Raw genomic sequence first — 16681 nt, forward strand, 5'->3', positions numbered from 1 at the left:
CTGCATTTGCAAAGCTGTGACAGCTGTCCAGGCTGTGTCTCTCCTTCCTTCAAATGGGCATGAAGCTCACTTCTCAGGAGGAGGGCCTTCAGGGTGGGACTCACACACCTGGCACCTGCGAATACCCTCTCAAAGCAAAACCCAACCGGCAACGGGGGACTGAGGCCAGCATCAGCACCTTGGGAGAAGTGTCCCCGGGTCTCACAAAGAGGCTCCCCCAGGTCCCTCTCACAGTGCAAGGGACCTCAACCAGGCAGCCCAGCGAGCCCTCACAGGAGCACGCCCACGGGCACCCTACGCCAGCGCATGTATGTGCGTGCACACGGCAAACTAACCAATCTGATTAACAAGGAAAGGGTGGTGTTGAGCCATCTCAGGGAAATCATGTTTTCAAACGCTGCTCCTGGCCACCTACTATGACTCCCACACACAGGCCCTCTGCTCCAGCCACTAGCCTCCTGTCCGCCTCCAACTCTCTCCCGTCATGGTTTGACTCAGCTGGCCTGGCCGGAATCCCTCCTCTCCATCCATCAGCTAGAATTCAACTCAGCCTCAGCACTCAGCTTAAATGTCGCCTGATCCATGGAAAGTTCTCTGAACTCCATTTAGGTTTGTATAAACCAATTAAAAATATTCCCTAGGACAATTTTAAGTCATTTCTTGTTTTAAAATAAAATTCTAATTATATAAGTTCATCTGGCGACATCAGGGCTGTGACTCGCCCTGGGTCTCCGGGAAAGGCAGTGGCCAGGAGGAAACGCGACACTTTGGGAACACCAGCCCAGTCGCTTCCTGGAGCCACCAACCAGGTGGCTCAATGTTTATCTGCAGCTGTGTTACTTTTTTTTTTTTTTTCCTGGAACAAGTTTGGGCACAAGTAAATACATACTCATTTGCCTGGAACCAGGGTTGTCTGGATGACAGTGACTGAGTTTTAAAGGCTGAGAGATTTATGTTCCAGTCTCAGGGACGCAGGGATGGCCCTTCCCAGCTGGCCTTTGGCTTGTTCCTTCACGACAGAGGGGCTATCATTCCAGTGTATAGGATGAGGGTGAGGGGTTCATGAGAGAACCTCTCCGAGAGCATTGACTGCAACAGCTGACCCGCGGGGCCCCTCCCCTGGCCCAGGGCTGCTCTGCCAGCATTTCTTTAGCTGTGTCAAGTGTGTGTCCTGTTTTCCCCGATCAGATCGAAAGCATTCTTTGACCCTCCCACACACTGGTGCGCACCGGTGCCGATCATAGGGCTGGCTGCCCGCACGAATGAACTGACAGATGTGCCTAGGCATAAATACGAGCTGAAACCCATGCTTCGCCTCCCCCTTTAGGTTTGCTTAAGGGATGGCTCTCCACTAAACAGAGGCCCCGCTAAGGGACTGGGAGTGAGTTCAGAGACAGTGTGAGGGGTCTCCCCCAGCGAGTGCCAAAATGGGCGAACCAAGATAGAGAAAGAGTTTTAGGAGGACCAGCTAGTGTAGAAAACAAGAGTCTGTTGGCTTCTTCCCCTGCCCGGGTGGTCAAGGGTAGTCGTGACAGAGTGGAGAATCCCCCCCCCCCTGACCGCCAGGTGTGCTGCCCCTCTGTCTTCCAGGCCGTGTGCAGGACCAACAGCTTCTACTCACTCAGCGTGCAGAGCTGGTTCAGCCTCCGCAAATCCGTGCAGCCCCTGGTGAAGCGGGTCTGCGACACCGACCGGCTGGCCTGCAGCAAGACCTGCTTCAACTCGGCCGACGTCGGCTTTGTCATCGACGGCTCCAGCAGCGTGGGGACAGGCAACTTCCGCACAGTTCTGCAGTTTGTGGCCAACATCAGCAAAGAGTTTGAGATTTCAGACACGGACACGCGCATCGGGGCTGTGCAGTACACCTACGAGCAGCGGCTCGAGTTTGGGTTCGAAGCGTACAGCACCAAGTCCGACATCCTCAATGCCATCAAGAGGGTGGGCTACTGGAGTGGCGGGACCAGCACGGGGGCCGCCATCAACTACGCCCTGGAGCAGCTCTTCAAGAAGTCCAAGCCCAACAAGAGGAAGTTAATGATCCTCATCACCGACGGGAGGTCCTATGATGACATCCACATACCGGCCATGGCTGCCCACCATAAGGGTAAGCTGGTCTTACTGACCAGGCTGGTGCTGAGCATCCCTCTATGGCTTGGCGGGACAAGGGAAGGACAGTCTTTTCATACACTGGTTTTGTCTACCACTTAGCAGAACGTTTCAAACCCTGAGGAGAGTGTGAGGGTGAGGTTCCATGCGGCAGGCCCCTCGGGGCAATGAAGAAGGAGTAGGCAGGGAGCACCCAGGTAGTTAGTGCCCAGGGTTGTGGCAAACCCGAGGCCTGCAGACACCGAGGGGCATCAACCCTCTCCTCTATGCCCCACACTCTGAGTCACTGCCCAGGAGGGTATGACACATGGAAAAGGAATTTGACTCCTTACTTTAATTGCTATTGAAGACACCAAGTTGTGTTAGAAATTTGGAGAAAACTAATGTTTTAAAAGAAAAGTAACATTTTTGTAAGCAACTGCTAACCAGATGTTGCGGGCATGGGGGAAACCTCAAAGAAATTTCCATTCAAAATATTTAAAGAGATACTTCCATATGAAAATTTGTTAAGAGGAACACAGAAAGCTTAGAACCATAAGAAATGAACAAAATATTGTTATGAGTGTTTAGAAAATCAGTCACATTTTAATGCCTCTTTCACAGAATCTTTGTCTAATCACTGTTTTGCAAAGTGTCATAAAACATCATGAAAGTCCAACCCGAAGAAAACCCCGCATGACAGTAATAACAGTGATGACGATGATGAAGTAAGCCCAGTGGTCAGGGAACACCAGAGACCCACAAACAGGAGCAGAGAACAAGCAAGACTTACTCAGTGTGGGGCTTGTTTTCATCTTGCTTTCTTGCTTTCCTCTTCTTTTGGGTTAGTTAGCAGGATTTTCAATATTCTTTAAAGCTGCTTTTAGTTCTTCCTGAAACAATGAGGGGTAAAAATAAACAAGCCTTACATTAAACCAACAGTTCTGACTTCTGGAAGCCAACGTAACCAGACACCAGGCTTGGGCAGGTCTTCCCAGTGATTTACCCTGTGGAGCCTGTGGGGCGTGCTCGCAATGATAGGATGGCAGATGGCCCAAGTGCCAGCAGTCACAGTGTCCCTTGGGCTCATGTCAGTAGAGTAAAGACGGTTTAAGGCTCAGAAGCAACCTGCCCAGAGTTCCCAAATGAGTGGGCAGGGCCAAGGGGTCCAGCTCTTGAAAGATGTTGCTTTCTGCAAACATCTGGCCCCAGCTGTGTTCAGCTCCTCTCTCACTATTGTTTACAGATGTACCCCCTGGAGGCTCCCCCAGAGGTGTCCTTGGCCATCCCCTGGTCAGAGTGCACACTGAGAGAGATGTCCTAGGAGCTGTCAGGGCTCTCATCATGTTCTGGGCAGCTCTAAAGACGTGGGACCAATGGATGCAACTTATACGGAGGCCAGGGGCACCATGTCCCCAGGAGTGTACAAGCCAAGGCTGGGTGGACAGCTATCAGAATTGCCCATGAAAGTTCTCTACAACAAGGGTGGGCTCAAGGATCTGAAAAACTAAATGTCTAACAGTGTGTGTGTTGTCTTTATTGGGGGGTGGGGCAGCTCTTCCTTCTCTGAGCAGAAATGAGGGCTTAGTCAGTCTAAGCCAGCCCTGTCCTGCAGCAAAGCTGTACTTCTGTCAGTTGCCAGCATTTTGAAGCCCAAAGCTGGATTTTCCCAATGTAGACAATATTCAGAAAAGACACTGGAGAGGTAAGAAAAGGAACCAGCAGTTAAATGCAGTTTAATGAGCCACAAAAATTAAAAAAAAAAATCTTTTCGACACCATGTTCCGCTCTAGCTACCACCTATCCCCTCCCCCTGACAGCCCCCTTCCCGATGGGTCTGCGCTGTCTCCATATACTCATTTCTTTTCCCTCTCAACTCACAGCAACTCATTCGGTTTATCATCTACTCCCCTGACAGTGCTCTCTCCAGACCACCAAGGTCTTGTTTTGTGTTTTTCTATCCAATAAGTACTTTTTTGTTTTCGTCTTACGGGACCTCCCTGCAGCATTCAACACTGTTGGCATTCCCTATCTTGAAACCCCATCTTCCCGTGCTGATGGAGCAGACGCTGGGGACTGCCTCTCCGGGTCCTTGTGCAGTGTTCCTGCAGAGGGAATGAGCTTGGAGTGTGTGGCTGGTAAAGCCACCCTCACACAAGCCTAAAGTCATTCAGTGCCACTGTTTTAGCTTCAAAGATCCTGAACTGAATTTTTAATGCATTTAAAACTCTCTGAAATTTTGTTTGGCTCCACACACAGGTAGAGCAGGCTTGTGCCATGTGGGATGATCTGCATGGCGCCCAAAGTTTCACTTGTCCCAAAACATCATCCCCTCTGCTGCTCATGGGTATGAAATTTTGATCACGCATTTATTCCATTTTGTCTGGGGTTTTTTTCCCCTTCAAAAGACTATAAACTCCTATGGGATGGAAACTCTAGCAATTTTGTTACTGTTGGCATATGTTTGTACTTTGGGGCACATTTCTGATTTGGGATTTGGTCGCATTCAAACACAGTAGCCTGCAGAGCAAAAGAAAGGCAAGGATTCATTCCTAGTCCTTCTTCTTGGGTACATTTGTTTCATTGAAACTTTGTCCCCACAGGAGTGATCACCTATGCAATAGGCATCGCCTGGGCTGCACAGGATGAGCTGGAAGTCATCGCCACTCACCCTGCCAAGGACCACGCCTTCTTTGTGGACGAATTTGACAACCTCTACAAATTGGTCCCTAAGGTCATCGAGAACATTTGTACAGAATTCAACTCACGGCCTCGGAACTGAATTCAGAACAGACAAATACTGCTTTCCTCACTGACCCTGGGACAACCCCCAACAATTTATGGGGCACACAAGGGCGGCAAGGCACGCAGGGCTTGAGAAATGCTGTGTTGTTACTGTTCTTTGCCAGTGTGGTTTTTTCATACTTCAAAACTTGAGATGATCATAAATTTGTAGGAGCCAAAATGACACATTCTTTTGAGGGTGCTGAGGGTTCTCCATTTTGACAACAGTTTTGAAAATAACTATTCAGAATAGAGTACAGCACTCATGACAGGCTTACCCAAAGCTTCTGTGAGGTTCTTAAAGTTTTTACTTCTCTTTAGAACTCTGTAGCCCTCAACAAGTTTCGATTTTGTCATGACAATGTAGGAGTTGCTTAATTAAATATGGAAAAGGACTATACATGATCTTTGTGTCTTGCAGGGTGTGAACGCCCTCGATCTCCCCCATTCCAGTCCTACACACGTTCTCGGAATACACCCCTGGGCTCCAGTCCAGTCTCTACAGAGCTCTCTGGGTCCTTCAGACTCGGAACCAGTCTCCTAAGGCAACTCTCTCTCATTCTGTGGTCTCGGCAGAAAAGCTCTTCCACGCCCTTTCCCCTCCATGTCAACCAAAACAAGAGACCAGGAGCATCGGTCCAGCATCGGGGTGCATAGAATATGTAAACTCCATGCAACTGGCTCACCTCTCAGGAATTAGGGCTCCTTGAAAGAAGTTTCTTTACTAAAAAGTTTTGGAATAAGGCTCTGCTAAAAAATTTCATTCACACTGATTGTTTAGATTAGTTCTTGTTTCCCTGGGCTTTTTTTTTTTTTTTTTTTTTTTTTTTTAGAGACAGAGAGAGAGTCAGCGAGAGGGATAGACAGGGACAGACAGACAGGAATGGAGAGATGAGAAGCATCAATCATTAGTTTTTCATTGCGCATTGCGACATCTTAGTTGTTCGTTGACTGCTTTCTCATATATGCCTTGACCGCAGGCCTTCAGCAGACCGAGTAACCCCTTGCTCAAGCCAGCGATCTTGGGTCCAAGCTGGTGAGCTTTTGCTCAAACCAGATGAGCCCGTGCTCAAGCTGGCGACCTCGGGGTCTCGAACCTAGGTCCTCTGCATCCCAGTGTGACACTCTATCCACTGTGCCACCGCCTGGTCAGGCTCCCTCGACTTTTAACTCCTGTGTCAAAATGACAGCTCCATGAAGCAGGTCTTCCAGCAGTAGTCTTAGGGCACTGGCATTGTTTTATAAAGAAGACAGAGCTTCTGTATCCAAGGATTCCCAGCCTCGAGGAGGAGTTTCCAAATAAAAATGTTGTCGCCAGTCATAGTCTTAAGAGAAGTCTACAGCCATACCACCCTGAATGTGCCCAATCTCGTCTCATAGTCTTAAGAGAAGCTCTCCCCTTAGATTACCAACACGTAAATGGAGTAAATAGAAAATAAGCTTGAAAGCGTGAATTCAATTACTTTGGAAAAAGACACTTATTCAACTAATTCCTTTGAGGGATTCACAGTTCAGTGGGAAACTACACACAAATGAACAATTAAAATCAAATAATTAATATGGGATTATGCACAAAGTGCATGACTGGCGGTTGCAAACAATCTCATGAGAAATCAAATTGTAATAGTGCCTCACAGTGAGTGAGTGCTGCACGCCGGGCACTGCTCTAAGGGCTTCACATGTACTAACTCATCCCTATGATTCGGTAAGCAAGGTAACATTATTATTTGCATTTTACAGAGCATAAAACCAAGGCATGCAGGCCTGACCTGTAGTGGCACAGTGGATAAAGCATCGACCTGGAATGCTGAGGTTGCTGGTTCGAAACCCTGTACTTGTCTGGTCAAGGCACATATGGGAGTTGATGCTTCCTGCTCCCCCCATCATTCTCTCTCCTCTCTAAAATGAATCAATAAAAATAAACAAATAAAATAAAATAAAACCAAGGCATGCAGATGTCGAGTAAGTTGTCCAAGGTCACAGAGCAGGTAGAAGCAGATCTGGAAGTTAAAGAGGCAATCTGACTCCAGAGTCAGTATACATACTTAACCACTTTGCTTCTTAAAATTATGGCATATGAAATAACCAAAGTGGCTGCACAGGGGGTCCTCTAGTAATCCTGACAACTTAAAATATATGTATCATTCTGCAACGTGAATTCTCAGGATCTATTAAATGCGCAAAGTCTATTCAACGTCCATTGCAATAGCACTTCCTCCATCACTCCACCTGATCCTCTGGACTGCCATCCTGCCCCCTCACTATGATGGGTGATTTTAACCTATAGTCTCTGGTCCCTATAGTTCCCTGAACACATTGGGCTCCTCATCCTCTTGTTAAATACTCACCCCTCAAGTTTCAATCCAAAGGCCACCTCCTCTCTGGACATGCCTCTCAGCTCAGACAGACACAGGCTCTCTGGATATAGAATTCTAACCCACCTATTTTCCAGCAATCTTTTTAGTCCCTTCTCATTAAGGGACACAATCCATACATGTCATCAGGACATGGAATACAGGAAGTGAGAACCAAGTCTAGTTCGGACTATACCAACCCCTAACACAGTGGCACTGGTAGCGTGGGAGGCAGAGACATCTCAGGAAGAGGGAGAAACAGCATGCTGGCCAGAGAAAGAGAGGAGCTAATTCCATCCGGACTGCACCCCTCTCTCAAAGGCCCTTCTAAGTTCCTCACTGTATGTCACAGTCACTGTTCTCTAGAACCAGGATCCTCTTCAAGTATCTGTCCACAGGGTAACTGTTGCTCACCTCCTGCTCTTGTTTTTCCTGTTTACCTTTGTGAGTTTCATTCAACAAACATGGTTTAAGCACTTCTCACTGGGACACACACTGGGGCACAAAGATGAGTAAGGCCCGGTCCTTGTCCAAGGAGCTTAGAGGCTGGTATGGGAGAGACTCTCAGAAACATAACATCTATCATGTGACAGGTGAAAGGCCAGCTTGGGAAGCCTTCCTAGGCCAGCTTGCACCTGTTTTAGCCAGATTAAAAAAGGTGTCCCAGCAGTGTTCCGGCAGAAGAAATGATGGAGGCAAAGGCAAGAAGGCATGAAACAGGGTGACAGGACAGAATGACAGCTTGAAACATGAGGCAGGGGTGTCAGGAAATGAGGTTGGAGAGAGAGACAGGGGCCAGGTGATGGGAGGCTGTGTTGGTTCAAGTTCTCTCTGTTGCAAGTAACAGAAACTCAATTCACAGTAGCTCAAGCAAAGGGGAAATTTCTGGCCTGGCCTGTGGTGGCGCAGTGGACAGAGCACTGACCTGGAATGCTGAAATCACCAGTTTGAAACCTTGGACTTGCCCAATCAGGGCACATAAGCAATCAATGAACAAAAGTGAGGCAACTATGAGTTGATATTTCTCACTCTTCCATATCTCTCTGTAAATAAATAAATAAATAAATAAATAAATAAATAAATAAATAAATCTTTTAAAAAAGGGGAGCAAGGAAGAAAAATAAAACTGTAAAGGGATCCTGAGACCAAAGGGGGGACTTTTGGAGGGAAACGGGAGTAACTCATGAACTCCAGGTTCAGGGAGACAGAACCGGCTAGTACGCTCACGCCACTCTGCTCCGCAATGATCTTCATCTGGAAATCGCTGAACTACCCTGCAGAGGGAACAATGTGAGCCTTCCCACCCAGTAAGGACTGACCCCACGACACAGCCTCCATCCTCAGGGCCACCAACAAACCATGTCCTTCTTTCTATCTAATCACCTTGCAATGTATAACTTTTTGAAATTACTCGAAGCATCAAGTTGTCTTGAATGTTGACAGATGCATATCCACAAGTACCTGAATTTGGAAAAGCAAACACCGGCTAAATAAATTACAGTCTTCCTCTGCTTTGCTGAGGAGCTTTCCGCAAGAAAACCAAGGGCTGTCCTCTCAGACTCCCTTGCCGTTCTCTTGGGCTCATGGTTTCAAGTTGTTACTTGTTTCCAGGCCATTAGCCACTGAAAACTGTGAAGATGATCAGGGAGGCTTGGCTGCTGATTCTGGGGTCCACTTCTGTTTTCAGTAGGAAGCCCTGGCTGAGGATAAATGTACTATTTTGATAACTACCCACATAAACAATAAGGCTGAAAGACCATGATTTCAATGCAGGCTTTCTTCTTTCTTTCTTCCTTTTTTATAATGTCCTCTAATTAAGAAATATTGAGCTCAACTTTATTCCCGCCATCCCTCTTACACAAACTGGGCACGCAGCAAACAAGCTGCCCAAGTAAGCAAATGCTGTACTCGGCTTGGCAGCTGGGCCTTTCTTATAAAAAACACAATTCTAGCTGAATAGCTCCTTTCTGTGACTCCTCTAGTTTCACACGTCGTTGAGGTGAGCGGGGTGTATTCAGGTTAATGGCAAATCGGAATCTGGGTTCTCAACAAAGAGCCTTTACATGACTGCCCAGGGCACAAAACCCAGAAGGGTCTGGACACCATGGAAACTGCGTAATCACCAAAACAAGACCCCAAATCACTTTAATTGTTGTTGCTCTGACATCCCCAAGGCATTGGTAAATCTGCATCTTGATATTATAATATTGATTTTTCTTCAATTATCTTAATACACATGTTCTCACCGCGCTTGGCGTGAAAGGGAGTCTCTTTCCAATCTCAGTAGGAGGGGGTTGTGTGACATTTTAAAACCAAAGAGGGAACAGGGACAAGTCGAAGGTTACAAACCACTGTGGTAATGACTAAGATACACACCAAGCAAAATAAATGAGCAGATGAAGTTTTCTGAAGGGCAAATAGTGGCGTAATTTGGTTTTCTCCTAAGAGAATACTCTCTTTGAATTGGGGCACGACTGCAGTGCGGAAACTGAGGGGATCTTTCCAGCTCCTCTGACCTAAATGAAAGACCTGGAACACCCACACGCCTGTTCCTCCCTACAGAGAGAGGGCATTCTCCTGAAGTGGAAAAATCGTCCCTTTTAGGATGGAGTCGTTCTAACTCCGGACATTTAGCACAGACCTCTGGAAACAAAACACTGGCAGAGCCATGGCAGCCTCAGGGGGGAGTGCACACGGGCAGCCAAGACTGTCCTGGCAGGATCTCAGGCTTGTTCACGGACATACCCCGGGCATCCCTCAGAAACCCCACCCCCAAAATAGTTGGTCCTGCGCTCTGCCAGTGAGGACCGGCCAATACTACCAATTCTTATTCAGAGGAGCTCGTCTGCACGTCCAGGCTGGGGAGGCCTAGGGAAATTCTGGTGACAAGAGTAGAATCGATCATCGACGTCAGTCATGAAGTCCCACTGTGCCATGAACTGTGCCGCAGCTGTACACTCACCATGTCTTAAATACACACAGAATTTCTGTTGTCGAATGTGTACTTCAAAACCATTCTTCCATACTTCATTTGAGAGAGCTTGGTCTCCGATGACAATCATAACTGGGAGTCAGCTATGGGAGGTACACATTTTCATAGTACATTATGTCTTCAATCAGTATTCCGCTTTCAAAATGAGGACAGCGAGACCCAGAGGGTACAGAATTGGCCAAGGTCACACTGCAGGTGGGAAGGAGGGCCGCGTTGTGAACCTGGGTCTACCAACTCAGGCTTTAGTGCTCTTGATGGCAGATCCCATCTTCTCAGCGCCACACATTTTGTATCTCGATTTTTTCTCTCTCTCTCTGTTTTCTACTCTGCAGCATGGAATCCCAGATCTTGACAAGTTTCTTGGGAGTGCTCAGTTGCCTTTCAGACCTCTCTGGGCAGCCGAGGGATAAAAAGGGAGGAGTCTCCATGTGGAACTTCCCTCAACCTTTCTACTTAACAGACAAGGGATTTGGTTACTGAACTGTTTTGGCTTTCAAGGGCCTCTGTACATTTACAACACCTAAGCATTTTAAAAACAAACTGCTCTGGGAAACTGTCTTTGACCAAACTCTAATTATAACGCGGGAAAATTACCATGAGTGAAAGCCAGTTCAGGTGTGTCAGGTACACTCTCCCTTTCCAGACTCCATGGGAAAACCTTGCCCATTATCTGCTTCCTTCCACAGATCATAACGTTGTGGTCGCGGTGGGAAAATGGCTCATCAACAATTGCTCCCAGTCTGAAGTGCTGAAAAACGAGAGGCTTTATTCTAGGCTAGTTTGCAAACAGGTCAACACAGCCTCTGTCGAAAACTGAGAAGTGCGCCCCACTGAGATAACGGGGAAGCAGCTTTTTATAAAATCCAGCCCCCTTCTCGTTCCCAATTGGTCCATTATTATGTAAATGAGGACTCCAAAGCACACGGTTCTGATTGGGCCAAATTGCACCTGATTGATCATAATCGTGCATCCTGATAGGTCCTTATGGAGCTGCTCTGATTGGCCAGATGCAAACGAGACTATAGCAAAGCCAGTTTGCTTAGACTGGCAGGTCTCAGCCTATTGGTTGAAAACCAGCAAGATACCAAAAACTTCCTCACCAGGGTGGACTCAGGAGACACGGACAAAGTGATGAGACTATAGCTCAGTCTTCAGCTTTTCCCTGAAATGCAGAGTGAGAAGCTTCTGTCAGCAATGGATTCCGATTATGAATTTGTGCTCACGTGTCCAAGAGGCAGACACTGTACTTCCCCATGTATAAGACACACCCTTTTTTGAAAAGTTTGAGTGTCTAAAAATTGGATGCATCTTATACAGTGGTTGTAGATTTTTTTTTTTTTTTTGTATTCAATATTTTTCTGAAGTTGGAAACGGGGAGGCAGTCAGACTCCCGCATGCACCCGACCGGGATCCACCCGGCATGCCCACCAGGGGGTGATGCTCTGCCCATCTTGGGGCGTTGCTCTACCGCAATCAGAGCCATTTTAGCGCCTGAGGCAGAGGCCACAGAGCCATCCTCAGCGCCTGGGCCAACTTTGCACCAGTGGAGCCTTGGCTGCGGGAGGGGAAGAGAGAGACAGAGAGGAAGGAGAGGGGGAGGGGTGGAGAAGCACATGGGCGTTTCTCCTGTGTGCCCTGGCCGGAAATCGAACCTGGGACTCCTGCACACCAGGCCGACGCTCTACCACTGAGCCAACCGGCCAGGGCTGGTTGTAGATTTTTTTTACTTGCATTTGACAGTGATGAGGAGTTGTATCAATTTTACAATGAATAAAACTTGAGTTCAGGCCTGACCTGTGGTGGCGCAGTGGATAAAGCGTCAACCTGGAAACACTGAGGTTGTCAGTTCAAAACCCTGGGCTTGCCTGGTCAAGGCACATATGGGAGTTGATGCTTCCTACTCCTCCCGCCTTCTCTCTCTCTCTCTCTCTCTCTCTCTCTCCCCCCCCCTCTCTATAATGAATAAATTAAATCTTAAAAAAAAAACAAACTTGAGTTCAGTCTGACCTGTGGTAGCACAGTGGAATAAAGTGTCGACCTGGAACACTGAAGTCATCGATTTGAAACCCTGGGCTTGCCTGGTCAAGACACATATGGGAGTTGATGCTTCCTGCTCCTCCCTTTCTTACTCTCTCTCTCTCTTTCTTTCTTTCTCTCTCTCTCTTCCCTCTCTGAAAAAAAAATTGCATAAATTAAGTCTTTAAAAAAGACAAAAAAAACTTCAGTTCAATAACTATGTAATACATTCTTTTTTTAATTTCGGGCTCAAAAAGTTATACATGGAGAATACGATATGTTCCTTCCCCAGGTTCACAGGCTCTGCAGTGGCACTCTGGCAACCTTATTACCTCCACATAGGCCACGTCAGCAAGGCCCAGCTGCAGTGTGACCAGTCTTGTTGGAATGCCCCAGGATCATCCAAAAACAAAACAAGGTAGGCAGTTCCAGAGGAGCTGTCACAGGGCCACTTTTATTAGCCTCTTCAGCTCCTACTTGGCATCCACTAAACTTTCTTTTCAGCCTCTACGGTTTCAGTGATGCCTAGGGATTTCCATCTGGCCCTTCCTTAGGGTTCAGCAGCAGCCTATACAGTGAATCTGTACTAAGGTACCAAAAAGCTGCAAAATTAATATTGATATTCTAGGGAGAAAGGTCAGGCTTTCCATCTGCCTTTCCTTTGTGGAGGGGAGGAAGAAGAATGTAGAAGTTTCTGGCTTGCAAGGACAACGGGTTATTTAAATCTAACTGTAGGCCCTGGCCGGTTGGCTCAGTGGTAGAGCGTCGGCCTGGCGTGCAGGAGTCCCAGGTGTGATTTCTGGCCAGCGCACACAGGAGAAGCGTCCATCTGCTTCTCCACCCCTCCCCCTCTCCTTCCTCTCTGTCTCTCTCTTCCCCTCTCACAGCCAAGGCTCCATTGGAGCAAAGTTGGCCCAGGTGCTCAGGATGGCTCCATGGCCTCTGCCTCATGCGCTAGAATGGCCCTGGTTGCAACAGAGCAACGCCCAAGATGGGCAGAGCATCGCCCCCTGGTGGGCATGCTGGGTGGATCCCGGTCGGGTGCATGCAGGAGTCTGACTGCCTCCCCGTTTCCAACTTCAGAAAAATACAAAATAAATAAATAAATAAATAAATCTAACTATAGAATAAAGGTTAACTGAGAAACTTCTTTTACCTTTCAATAAGAGACAGAATTTAAATACCTCCCTTTCTAGAATCTTTTTTTTTTTTCTCTCAAAAATTTTTTTATTTCTTTTTGGGTGACATCAATAAATCAGGGTACATACATTCAAAGAAAACATTTCCAGGTTATCTTGTCATTTAGTTATGTTGCATACCCATCACCCAAAGAGAGGTCGTCCTCCGCCACCCTCCATCCAGTTCTCTCTGTACTCCTACCCCTACCCCTCCCGCTCCTTCCCTCCCCCCACCCCCCATAGCCACCACACTCCTGTTCATGCCTCTTAGTCTCGCTTTTATGTCCCACCAATGTATGGAATCCTGCAGTTCCTGTTTTTTTCTGATTCGCTTATTTCACCCTGCACAATGTTACCAAGACTCCACCATTCCGCTATAAGTGATCCGATGTCACCATTTCTCCTAGCTAAATAATATACCATGGTGTATATGTGCCCCATCTTCTTCATCCAGTCCTCTATTTTTTTTTACAGTGATTAAAAGCCTTTAAGCAAACTCTTGGCCAATACAGCAAGAATCCCTAAAAGAGTAGTGTCCTTAACATGTTCCCTGAGTCCAAGTTGGCCCCATCACCATGCCAAATTTTTTTTTTTTTTTAGAGACAGAGAGAGAGAGTCAAAGAGAGGGATAGATAGGGATAGACAGACAGAAATGGAGAGATGAGAAGCATCAATCATTAGTTTTTTGTTGCGACACCTTAGTTGTTCACTGATTGCTTTCTCATATGTGCCTTGACTGCGGGCCTTCAGCAGACCGAGTAACCCCTTGCTGGAGCCAGCGACCTTGAATCCAAGCTGGTGAGCTTTTGCTCAAACCAGATGAGCCCGTGCTCAAGCTAGCGACCTCGGGTCTTGAACCTGGGTCCTCTGCATCCCAGTCTGACGCTCTATCCACTGCGCCACCGCCTGGTCAGGCCCTTTCTGGAATCTTGAAAGTAACATACCTCTAGGCAAAGGAGGGAAGATAAACCCTAAAAGATTGTAAATATCGCCAGACCAGGCGGTGGTGCAGTGGATAGAGTGTTGGACTGGGATGCAGAGGACCCAGGTTCGAGACCCCGAGGTTGCCAGCTTGAGCGCGGGCTCATCTGGTTTGAGCAAAAGCTCACCAGCTTGGACCCAAGGTCGCTGGCTCGAGCAAGGGGTTACTCGGTCTGCGGAAGGCCCGCAGTCAAGGCACATATGAGAAAGCAATCAATGAACAACTAAGGTGTTGCAACATGCAATGAAAAACTAATGATTGATGCTTCTCCTCTCTCTGTTCCTGTCTATCCCTCTCTCTGACTCTCTCTCCGTCTCTGAAAAAAAAAAAAAAGATTGTAAATATCTTTGATTGTGTTACCTTGAAAGTCTTAATGTTTTGTGTATCCCCTAAATAAATGTTGTGGGCTAGTTAACAATTGTTACGATGTCATACTTTCCCCAGCCTGTGTGTGTGATCAAGAGTATATAACCAGCCTCTGAGAAGTATTGGACATACACAATTTGGGTCTGCAAAGGCCCCATGTCAGCCATATGTGGCAAGCATATTTAATAAATCTCCTCCTTTAACAAAACCCTTCAAAACTCATCTGGACTTGGTGTTTCTACATAAACCCGCAGAAGTGAGGTACGGTACTTTTCAGCATCTAGGGTATCGTCATAGTGTATGGCCAGTAGCTGTAGCCACCATCACAGCTGGTTGGCCCATGCAGGTTCGCATTTGATTTGGACAGATGGTAATGAAACAATGGAGTCAAGAAGTGGTGGGCCATTAGCTTTCATCCTAGCTCGCACCCCACGGGCAAGAAATACACACAGTGGGAAAACACTTCCCTTTCCATTCAGGGCTCCCAAAGTCACTGACTTATCCGAGTTTCCTAGAATCAAAGATTTCTACCTCACTAGCCTTACTCACCTCTGTTCCCCATCTCCTTCTCTCTGCACAAGCTCTGCACAAACTGGCTTCTCCTTCAGCACTCCGCCATCTTGGCTGCTTCTCCTCTCCTCCGCGTGGCCTTTCTCTGCTCTCCTCTCTAATGCTAATCTCAGGACCCGAGAGAGCAAACTCTTGGTCTGCCCCCTTTTATAGTATAGAAATCAAAACCTTTAATTCAATATACAAACAAGAAAGTTTCTGATACTAAGCCACTTATCTGAGGCATAATGAGATTCCTCATGAGAGTGTACCACCCCACATCATGCAATCAGTCAAGGGTGTGGAGAAAAACTTAGTCTTAAAACTAAGCCTTCGGCTATAATGACTTTGCCAGCTTACAGCCTGTCCCCTACACCCAATGCAGACTATAAGCGAGCATACATATATATCATATTTACAAACTTACTTGACCAACAGTTACTTTACAACAGATCCACTGCCTTTTAGAATTGTCGCCCCACCACTCATGCAGCCTGTTGTCTGGTCCCTTCTGTTTGGTGTTGTCCTGTAGGACAAGGGAGCTGTGGCGTCCTTACCTGCCAAACCTATTGTACAGTCAAGCCCACCCTAATGTGGCTGCATAGACTGGCCACGTGACAACAGCTGTTTGTTGGGCAGATAAAATGTATTATGCTCACTTCGTTAAAGATGGCGCCGTTGCCCAGGTGATATTAATGTGTGTCTCTGTGGGCAGGCAGGATCATTGTAGCCTGGGACTTGGTTTTGGGATTAAGCCTTTCCTACCCTTTTTGATGTGGGGCAGTACAATCCAATCATGCCTCAGAGAAGTGACTTTGTATTAGAGACTTCCCTATTTTGTATATTGGATTAAAGGTTTGGATTTCTACACTATAAAATGGGGGCAGAACGAGAGCTTGCTCTCTTGGTTCCTGGGATGATTAGCATGAGAGAGCAGAGAGAGCAGAACAGAGAGCAGAAAGAGGTCATGTGGCCAGGAGAAGCAGCCAAGATGGTGGAGTGCTGAGTGAGATGGCAGTTTGTACAGAGTTTGTATCTGGGATAAGGAAGGAGATGGGGAACTGAGGAGAATAAGGCTGGTGAGCTAGAAACCTTTGATTCTAGGAAACTCGGATAAGTCAGTGGCTTTGTGAGCACTGAATGTGAGTGGGTTTTGGAGCCCAGTGTGTGTTTTTACTTGCCCGCCGGGTGCAAGCTAGGATTAAAGATGACAGCCCATCAGCTTTTGGCTCCTTTGTTTCTTTACCGACTGTCCGAATCCAGTGAGAACCTGCACTGGCCAGGCTGCTGTGATGGTGGCCATGGCTACTGGCTTTACATTCCGGGTGCCCTAGGAAGCCCTCCCTACCCCAACAGCGCCCCCAAGAGGCTTCTG

General features: G+C 47.3%; 1 protein-coding gene across 3 annotated transcripts in view; it reads left to right on the plus strand.

The window, feature by feature from the left end:
* The window catches only part of VIT (vitrin), a 116898-nt gene extending 111261 nt beyond the window's left edge, over positions 1–5637 (plus strand). For 2 of the 3 annotated variants that reach the window (XM_066266895.1, XM_066266896.1), the window contains 2 exons: positions 1591–2104; positions 4689–5636. In XM_066266895.1, coding sequence (XP_066122992.1) covers positions 1591–2104; positions 4689–4867 — 693 coding nt within the window. In that variant the 3' untranslated portion in view covers positions 4868–5636. Of the gene's footprint in view, positions 1–1590; positions 2105–4688 lie in introns of all 3 variants that reach the window. The other variant, XM_066266898.1, reaches the window with a different exon arrangement.
* The last annotated feature ends 11044 nt before the right edge of the window (positions 5638–16681 follow it).

The sequence above is a fragment of the Saccopteryx bilineata genome, chromosome 3 (assembly GCF_036850765.1).
Source record: "Saccopteryx bilineata isolate mSacBil1 chromosome 3, mSacBil1_pri_phased_curated, whole genome shotgun sequence".
NCBI classification, from domain to species: Eukaryota; Metazoa; Chordata; class Mammalia; order Chiroptera; family Emballonuridae; genus Saccopteryx; species Saccopteryx bilineata.